This window comes from Neltuma alba, unplaced genomic scaffold (genome assembly GCF_004799145.2).
Source record: "Neltuma alba isolate B1F8T4 unplaced genomic scaffold, ASM479914v2 tig00007962_pilon, whole genome shotgun sequence".
Lineage (NCBI taxonomy): Eukaryota > Viridiplantae > Streptophyta > Magnoliopsida > Fabales > Fabaceae > Neltuma > Neltuma alba.
The window spans coordinates 58,250-68,684 of NW_021634913.1; the positions used below are offsets into that span (position 1 = coordinate 58,250).

Genomic DNA, 10,435 nt, shown 5'->3' on the forward strand with positions numbered 1-10,435 from the left:
ACTCATTCATTAGTCCAAAACAGAAGAAAGGAAAAATATAGAATGCGAGGTAAACAAATAGAATAACCAGATATCAATGGAGGTTGGGTTTAGTAGAAGGGATCACTCCCTCACCACATAACGAACTAAGATTTGAATCTCACCAGGAGAGGTGATCATATTTAGTGATAACTAACATTAAATAGTATAGGTACGGAATGATCTAAAATATTTTCCAATTGATATGCGGCTCTCCACATAATTGCAAATACTAAACAAACCTTCTTACTTCATTAGTAGCGAGATTTATCATGTATAAACCATTTCTTCCTCCAATTTCACTATCCTCTTATCAGGTTTGTAGAGTACAATTTCATTTCTCTAGACAGTCATTGAATATATCATGCTAAGAAAAGAATGGCTTCTCCGGCATAGAAAGGGGCTGCCTGCATATCTTGCAGTCCAGCTCCATGTCTCCCCAGAAGAATATTTACCCTCATCTAACACCCACAAATCAATCAGATTAGATGTTCCGTCATCGCCTTTCCCAATGTCACAAAGCATGGCAAGTTTGTTCTCATAAGCAGTAAGCTTCATAGGTGTACCATAGTCTAAATGGGGCTTTGGTATCAAAGTAAACACTTCCTTTGCTATGTCAAATGAAACTATCACCCTAACATCATATTCACCCTCCTTAACCTCAATATTGTCTTCACCCGCCTCATATAGACGTAGATCTAACCCAATCCAGAGTATGGATCCATTAGCTGTGACAGTTTCAGAATCAAGTAGCACTCCCTTTAAGTTTCCAACATCTATTGCCTTCCATAACTCTCTACTTATAGAAAACACTTCCACTCGATTAACACAACAATCAGCAACATAAGTTCTTACTATCTTGTAATCATTAACTATTGGGTTGAAACCAAATCCTGTCACCCAATCATCAAAGTTAAAAAAAAATCTGCAGTTATGGATATAGGCAAATCTCTGAAGGTTGTAGTCGCAGGATTCCCAAAGAAAGCGAAGGAGGAGATTTTTTATACTGACTGGTTTCAACACAAAGCAGGCCATTACAGGAATCGACTATCCTTGTACTCGCCAAGGAATTGATGAAAGGTACTTTATCAATTTCACAGACATGCAAACCGCAATCCAGCAAACGCAACGGCCAGCACGAAGGATTATCACTTCTATTCCATTGGAAAAGAAGAAGAGAAGGGTTTTGATGACTGGATTGTTGAAGGTGTTCCGCGATGAAATATGGGTTTTTTACAAGATTTTTCCAATCTTTGCCGGAAGTCGTTTGAGGATGCCTCTGATGATTTCTGGGGGAAGATTTTTTTTTGGCCTGTATTTCTGGGGGAAGATAAGGCGCGTCATTATCCATTCCCATCTGGCTCGGGCGGATTCCACAAAAGAAAAGCACTGTGATCACTGACGCCTGTAGAGTAAATTTTCCGTTCTGAACCAAGCCTAAAACTTTGCTTTTGGGCCCGCCAACCAAAACCAAAAGTGAACATGTTTTGGTTTGACGGAACCTAAAGTGAATACTAATTCAAAATAAAAAAACAACCATTTTAATAATTAATTCCAAATGAGAATTCAGGCTTTAGTTTAACTTAGGAAATATTTATCACAAAATTTTTTAATTTTCTGTTATTCTCGAGTTATTAAACTTGTTAAATTTCAAAAATAAATTTTAAATAAATAATTATAACATTTATTGAATTTATTAAAGTGACCAACAATCATCATCAATCAATCATCAACTTTATACTTGAAATCTTGTGATACCCCATTGAGATGCAAGCGGGTCGGGTCTTGCATTCAAGGTATTTTATTCACCTGCTGATTTTCTTGTTTTGTTCGATAGTCACCTAGTTACTATATCTTTGAAATCTTGTATTAGCCGATTGATAGATGGATCGGGTTTAGAGATAGTAGAGAGAACCGTCCGTATGGATAGATTATTGAGGAGACAAGACATTTGATTATGAAGATTGGGATATTGAGATTGCTCGCATGCTATTAGGAAAGTTTTGAAGTGTGCTAATTGTTTGGCACGAAATGCATATTCAGATATTACGTAGATGAAATTCATACTGCAAGTACTACCATGTTAAAATAATTCTACCATATAATATTTTTATATTTCATACCCCACGTGCAACCCACGGGAGAAGTTTAGTTTGAAACTAAACCAAAGTTCCTGTAAATTGCAAGGAATTGGGTGAGGTTAAAATGTATCTTTGTTATAAATAAATGGGAAAATTGCATTAGCGTCCTAATAAACATAAAATACTATATATACACACATATTAGCACTGCTACTTAATATAAGAGTTAGATAACTAATTTGAAAAGATTAAGAAAATTAGTTAAGTTAATTATTTGTAACAAATATGTGTTGATTTTCTTAAACTACTTTATCTAATTATGTATATTTTAGCTACACTTGGATGGAAATACCTTATAATAAATAGGGATATTTTTGAGAACACATTATAAATTTAAAAGAAAAATAAATTGGGATATTATATTTAGAACCACTAAAAAGCATTTATATTTAGAACCAGAGGTAGTATTCATTGAATTTATTAAAGTACTTTTGCTACATTTATAAATGCGCACACACATACTTTGTTTCTGACCTTTTTTTAATGTATAACGTCAACTATATTTGAGCAAGATAAAAAGATCATATAATATTCTATAAATCAAATCAAATAGTATAAAAGACTAAAAATAAAGTAGGACAAAAGGGGACAATATGGACCAACCAAATGACCCAAACAACTGCCATGCATGTCCTACCAGTGCCTATGAACTTTTGTTCATATCCTAGATAAGAACTTAAAATCTTTGATTAACGCCAACACCATGAGATCACTTTTAAATTGGGACCAATATAATATGAAAGTTTTACCCTATACATCATACCGCAGAATTGAAAGGGAAGGAGGAAAAGAAAGAAAAATTTTTGATGAGTACAATTTAAAAAATTAGCAAAGTGGGGTTATAAAATCTTAATAAAGAGAAGATGTAAGATAAAATAGTAAGTAAATTTAGTTAAAAAATTTTAATCTCACTTTTCTAATTTTTTAAATCAAGTTCATTAAAATTTTCTCTCCCATTTTCTTCTTTCTATTTTCCTCATATTAAACAGACCATAGAGAAAAATTGAATGGGGTCATAACCCAACCATTTATATCCATTCCTATCCATTTTAATACATATTCAAAATAATCATGTACATTTGTTTATATTTAATGTTATTCTGGAACATTAAAAGTTGAGTACTATTTTTTAATGTCTCCTGTTTTCGATGGCTATTGACATTTTTATGTGGTTAAGGATATAATCAGCATTTTCAAATCTGCTGGTACAAATCATCATATCGTACTAGTAATAAGATTTTATATTTATAAAAATCATCTTTGATACTCTTCCACTTTCAATATAAAAATTTCTTTTAAATATGTGAAATTTACTGCACACAATCTCATTTCTCAACAAAGTCACGGGTAGGTAAGTTCTTTAATATACTTAGTAGGCTTAAAAAAAACTAATTTAGTAGAGTCTAAAGGAGACAATTGTATCGATCTAGACTATTTTGTTGATATGCTAAACAAAACTACATGATCTTTGAAGCTCTTCTTATTTTTTTATGCACTATCCAAACTACCATTTTACTTATAGTGATAATGACACCATCAAAATCAAATATGATATTTTCTGACAAATTTCCAAATTATATTTCTTTTTAAGAAGAAAACTTTATGAATAATGAGAACACTTCCACTTAATGAACAAAGACTACTTCATTAATATATTATTTATATTAAGAAAAAAAACAGAAAAAATGATATATTTATTAAAAAAAACTGAAAAAGATGAAAGGATTACATTTCAAGAAAATAGAAGAGATGAGGTGAAAATGATCCAACACCAATATAACTTAATAACTTTATTTTTAAAATTTAATTTCTTTTAAATTATAAAAACCAGTATCAGAGCTTAATAAATGGTATCAGAACATAATTAAAGTCTTAATAAATGCCGATAATGACAATATCATAATAGGATACAATATTCTCTGAGTTTTTAAACTTTACTTCTTATTAGATTTTAGTTATTTTATTCTTTATAAAATTCACTTTATATAATTTAAAAAATTGATTTAATAAATGATATTATAACATAATTAAAACTTCAATGATATATCAAAATATACAATTTTAATTAATTATAAATCAAACTATCTAATTATAAAATCAAAATTTCTCATTGTCAATTATATGAGACATTGATATTACTTAAAATTAAAATTGAAAAATCTAATTATAATTACATTATTTAATAAAATGAAAATTTAAGACTTCAAATATCCAAATAAAAAAATTTAATATAGAATGTTATTAACTGTGTTAATATTTTTTTTTAGAGCCTGTGACTTAAAAAGTAGAACAGACGTGTTAGAGTTGCTAATGAATACAGAGAAAATGGTAGTTACGTCAAGTTGTTATACAAGCTTTTTTTTTTGTGTGTGTTGTTATGTACTTGTGTTAGAAAGCTTTTTCACTTCTATATTGTTATGTCAAATGGTGCTGCAAGTTATGTCTTTTGCCTCTAAGTGATTTTAGTGTTTACATAGCCAATAATATAAATTGAATTCAAATGGTTGGTTTTCTCGTCACTTGCTTTATTGCAAGAAATTTCCGTGAGAGGCACACAATTGTTCTGTTAAAATTTTTTTTGCTGTCTTTTCATTATGTCTACTCTAAAAATATCAATGCTCAGAGACATTAATGATTGAATTGATAAATAGAGGATTGTGGCTCTCTGTAAAATTAAAGTACTAAATATATGCTTTAGGCTAAAGAAAATCATACATAGTGATTCTTAAAAAATATTTTTTTTCAAGTCATAATAAAATTTACAGGCAATTAAAAACTACTAATACATTTTTTATACAGAGATTAAATTTTCACCATATGTGATTTATTACTTTATTTCACTTTCCATAAGTTGAAAGATAAATGTGTAATTTTACTCTCAATCTTTTTAATAGTGCAATTTTATTTTGAACTTTTTTTCTTAGTGTAATTTTATAATTACACCTGAAAAATAAGGTCAGGGCATTTTTACTCTACGTGGTATATAAATATATATTAAAAGAAGATATGAAGTATATAGATTGAAAAATACCAAATAATTAAACTATTTAAAACAAAAAACATACTGAAGTAGCAGTGTAAACAATCGGTTTGTTTTCCGACAAGAAGAGAAAGAAAATAAGAAAATACAGAGGAATTACTCCATAGAATGAATAGAGCAGGGCTGTAAACTCATTGAAAAGAGAAAGAGAAAACACTTTCTTGCTGAGTCTGCAGCCATCCTCATTGCATCTATGAGTATGGCATGTTCATCCCCATATGGCACCGTTTGGATGGAACCCATCCCTTGTTTGTTTGTTTGTTTGTTTTTTTATTTATAATTTTTAATTAATTTTTATTTTTATTTATTTGGGTTAAGTTGGATTTAGTACTCTAAAATATATTTTTTTAAAAATGCCTATTATTTTAAATTAATTAATTTTTAGTGTATTCAGCACTATAAAGTATATTTTCAGGAGTAATTAGTGTTTTAAATTCATTATTTTTAGTGCATTCAGTATTCAAAAATATTTTATTAGCAGTACTTAGTATCCTAAATTAATTAATTTCTAGTTTATCTATCATCCTAAAATATTTTTGTAGCACCTAGTATCTTAAATTAATTAATTAATTAATTTTTAACACAATAGATGAGCAGAGAATGTTCATCCCCAAATAGCAGTGTCTAGGGATGAGGTGCTAACTTTCTTTCTTTCTTTTTTAATTTTAATTTTAATTTTATTAATTTTATTTTTTTTATTCAAATATATTTGTATGTAGTACCTTAAAATATTTTTTAGTAACACTTGGCATTACAAATCAATGAATATTCAGTGCATCTAGAAAATTGTTTTCAGTTAGTATTTTTTCAGTAGCACCTAATATTCTAAATGAATTAATTTTTAGTGCACAGTAACCCAATACCCACTAAAAATTTGTAGTCCATCTGCATGCGCTGAAAATTAATTAATTATAATTTTACAATACTGGGTGCCACAAAAATATATTTCAGGATATTGGATGCACTAAAAATTAGTTAGTTTAGGATAATTAGTGCTGCTGAATTTAAGATATTGATAGCTGATTCATGTTCTCACCTCTATTTTGATATTTTGTGCACTTTGTGGATATATTAACCCTCTGATCCTCTGTTTAATCTAAGATAAATGAAGATGACAAAATGAAAATTTTTTTAATGAATTCAATTTAAAAAAATGACAATTTATTATTTTACAAAAATTTTTTTAGTAATTACCAATAAATTATTACAGCAATGAAAGCATAAATAAATATATTTTTTATTCTTTGTGCCTTGCACGGAAATTTAAAAGTGATCAAAAGATAGAAATAAACAAAAAAATTGTCTACAGGTATATATAACGTATTATTTTAAAATTTGTTACCTTAGCTATACAATTATAAATAACAAGGGAGAATCCGTTTAAATCCGGTTAAAATATTAAAATTTAAAGTCAAGCCTTCATTCTGAACAAATTTCTAATTAGCACTAATTAGAAATTTATGAATATTATTAAAAGACCAAAATGTCCCTCTATATATTTTTTCCTTACAAATTTTTTTTTAAAATATGAAAATAATAAATTATGACATTTTCCTCAATCCACATGAATACCTACTCTAGCACTCTAAAAAAACTGTAAAAAGTTCGTTATTTTAATAAGTTTTTCATTCTTAGAATATACGTGTGTTCTGTTAAAAAAAAATGTATGTGTTTAACTAAAAAAATTGTGTATATATGGAGGATGAATCAATATTAAAACCGAGCACAAATTAAACCCATCCAAAATTTAAATCTAGCAATGACCTACACTATTATATTGATGAGGGTGCTGGAGTAACTATTAATGTGAATTAAGAACTGTGTTGTAATTTTCTATCATCTACTAAAGATTTACTATTTTCAAATTTCAGGAAAATCCAGCAAAAAAATTTAGAAAAAGAATTATTGAGGAAGAAAAATATAGAGGTAACAACTAATATTATAACCATAGAGGGGTATTATAGACTTTTAACAACATTCATAAATCCCTAATTAAGTCTTTGGCATGATTAGGAATTTATTCAAAATATAGGCCTAATTTTGAATTTTAGTATTTCAGTTGGATTTAAATAGGATCCTTCCAAATACGAGTAACAATTTATTTTAGTTTACAAATTGTTGCAGTCATGCAAATTAAAAATTTAAAATATATTTTTGTTTTAGAATTTGTTTCTTTCTTTTAGAATATTTGATGCATATTAATAATAATATAATCAACAATTAACAAGATCCAACGCAGCCATTGAGTGTTTTAATTTAAATAAAAAATGTCATTGAAGATGCCTATAATAATTTATTTCCAATGATAAAAGAAGAAAAACCCGTAAATCACAACATTCGGTACATTTTATCAAGAGTTTAATTATATTCTTTTCAATTTTAAAATATTGAATGATTATCACTCCCAAACTTGCTTTTTCTTTTTTGTGAAAAAAACTACTAGTTATAGTTGAGATGAACTAACAACTACAAGTAAGATTTGTAAATTTGATCCCTTATATTATTTTATCACAGGTCGTTTTTATCGTAGATTAGAAACAAAGGACCGGAGCAATAGAGAAAATAGTGAAGCATGGAGCATAATAAAATTGCAACACGACATCATTTTATTCTTTATCATAGATAAGAAGCAAACAAGCTAGCGAAAGAGAAGCCATAAAAGCTGCAGAGAGCATAACATCATAGTACCATCACAACATTTTATTCTTTATTATAATAGATAACAAGTAATAAAGCGGTGGGCTTAAGTAGAAACAGATTGAGGCTTGGCGGAACGAAACTTGAGAAAGTTTGGAAAGGTAAATTCGTCAGCTCTGTAGTGCCACTGTGTAAAATGGGCTAATTCAGACCAAGTGAAGTTAGGATAATTCCTTGTCCCATCTAAGCTCAAAATATGTGAAGGAGGTTGAACCACCTTATCTCCTTTAGGGTTCATAAAGAATGCCAAGGACCTCCTATCACACTGGTTGTTCACTACAGCCCTGTGTCGACTGCTTTTGTACCTCCCATTTGTTAATGCCTACGACAAAACCACATTGAAAATACAATTCAATTAAATTGAATGCTAAAAGTGTATAGAGAATAGGTTTATGGAATAGGACACATATACGTACCATGAAGGTATCACCAATGTTGATGACAAAGGAATTAGGAAGAGGTTCAATAGTAAACCATTTGTCGCCTGAGAAAACTTCGAGTCCTCCAACATGATCTTGGTGAAGTATAGTGAGTGAGGTTGGGTCACGATGTGGTCCTGTGCCTAGGACTTCAGCAGGAGCTTGGCAAAAAGGGTAGTAGTTGCATCTCATCAAGGAGCATCCATCTGAGAAAAAGTCCCTCAGCTACATCTGATCTAACCCTAAGCTTATTGATAGCAAATCCATCATCTTCATTCCTAACTCCTTCATTGCTTCACAGTACTTTTGGAAGACATCCCTGAGAAATAAACCAAAATATGAATAAATCAATGTTTTTCTATACACATGTTTATTAGGAAAACATTACGTACCCAGTTTCATAAAAGTCTTGGCCTAAAGTGGAGACAAAGTAGTCTCTAACAGCAGGTTGTGGATTATCATGAGGTAGCAGGAAAGTGAGGGTCTCCTTCCAAGTTAGGTTAGAAGAAAAACGTTCAGAATGAGCACCAGAATAGCCTGATAAGGAACCCTTAGGTTTATAGGCCTTTAGTTTTGCATCAATCGGTTGCTTAAAGTAAGCATCTGTACGCTCATAAGCCTTCTTGATCAAATCATCATCAACTCCATGATTGATCACTACAAAGAAGCCGTGCACTAAGCAAGCCTCCCTGATTTGTTCAACAGCTCGATTGATGGCTTCTTGTTCCCCACGGAGGACTCCTCCCAAGTCTACAATTGGTGCTTCTAACTGACCTTGGGCTTGTACCAAGTACTCCTTAGACCATACACAGTTTTTGGGCAACTCAACCTCATTTCCAAGCTCACATGGAAACACAAGTTCTCCTTCTTTCCTCTCCTCGTGCTTTTGTTCACTCAACACCACACTTGAAGCCATCTTGTCCTTATGCTTATACTTATGATCGATGACAAGCACATATGAAACTGATAGCCAAGAAGCTTCTTATATAGATGCATGTGTGACTAGTTGGGCACATTTATGGGATGCAATGTAATTTACATCTTTCCAAGTTAATTGTAAGGGTCCCTTGGTCGGATCAAAGATTCATGTACATGTAATAATATTGAATGGTTCATTCATTGAATAAAAAGGTGTTCATGCGTATGAATTGATTACTTTCATGTATATGAATTGATTACTAAGAGTATATGCCTTTACATTTGTTTGTTTTATTAAAAAATGTTCATGAATATGTAATTAATATGAAATGGATGGTTTCAGCTGGCGATGCACGCAATGATCGGTGGTGAATGAACCTCGTCATGAAGTTGACTAACCAAGGAATTAAATGTACCCTATATTTAGAATAAAGAAATGATGTAAATGAATCAAAGTAATTCATGCATACTTATTTATGAATTCAGAATGAGAACATGAGATGTATGTACATATTCAAATGGTTCATCCAGTGAATAAAGGTTTAATACATATATTGGTGTTCAAATAAAGACATTGCCATTAAGTTCTACCAATTTGATAAATTACTGGAGCTGGCTTGCCGTTAAACCATCAGATCGTTGTTATCGCTTGCTGTTGGATAGTGTCAACAGAAATAAATATTAACATCTTAATAATATTTTATTAAATTAGTATTAGTATGATTATTATCTACATTCCTGTGATGATTGTTGTTGTATTCTCTTCATCGCCCGAGTTAAACTTTCAAATTTCACAAATTAACCCCAATGTTAAGATTTGACAGAGTCCCGTTTTAAAAGTAGCACAAGTTTTTATTTAATAAAATAAAAAGAATTTAAAAGAACTTGCAAAAAATTAATATAAATTGCGCTAAGTGGAGAGACGCATTATTTTGATGTATAGATAACAGTTGTTTAATTTTGTTTTGGCGTAACAATTAATGAATTTGATATCAAATAAAAATGTTAATAAAATAAATTTCACGGTAAAATTTTTTTTAATTGAACATTATAAAAAAGTAAATTTTATAAGCTGATGGTACAATTTCAAAGATAAATTCATTGGAATAAATTTCAATATTATAATTTCAAGTGCAAATTTTCTAATAGTGAGTCTCAACAATATGTTATTTATTAAAATTAAAACAAGTTGAGAGTATGGG

The 10,435-nt window shown here is 29.9% G+C and overlaps 1 protein-coding gene and 1 pseudogene across 1 annotated transcript; both read right to left on the reverse strand.

Moving 5' to 3' along the window:
* Positions 1-360: 360 nt before the first annotated feature.
* On the reverse strand, positions 361-1,375 carry LOC114753500 (uncharacterized). Its single transcript, XM_028942180.1, has 2 exons — positions 1,030-1,375; positions 361-911 (listed from the first exon to the last, which is right to left on the reverse strand). The coding sequence occupies exons 1-2, from the start codon at positions 1,373-1,375 to the stop codon at positions 361-363; spliced, it is 897 nt and encodes a 298-aa protein (XP_028798013.1).
* Positions 1,376-7,942: 6,567 nt separating this feature from the next.
* On the reverse strand, positions 7,943-9,231 carry LOC114753501 (gibberellin 20 oxidase 2-like; annotated as a pseudogene).
* Between the last annotated feature and the right edge of the window lie 1,204 nt (positions 9,232-10,435).

Coding starts and splice junctions, on each gene's coding strand:
- LOC114753500 (XM_028942180.1), bottom strand. CDS start 1,375: ATGGGAATGGATAATGACGCGCCTTATCTTCCCCCAGAAATACAGGCC. Junction 912..1,029: donor CCTGCTTTGTGTTGAAACCA/GTCAGTATAAAA, acceptor ATTGGGTGACAG/GATTTGGTTTCAACCCAATA.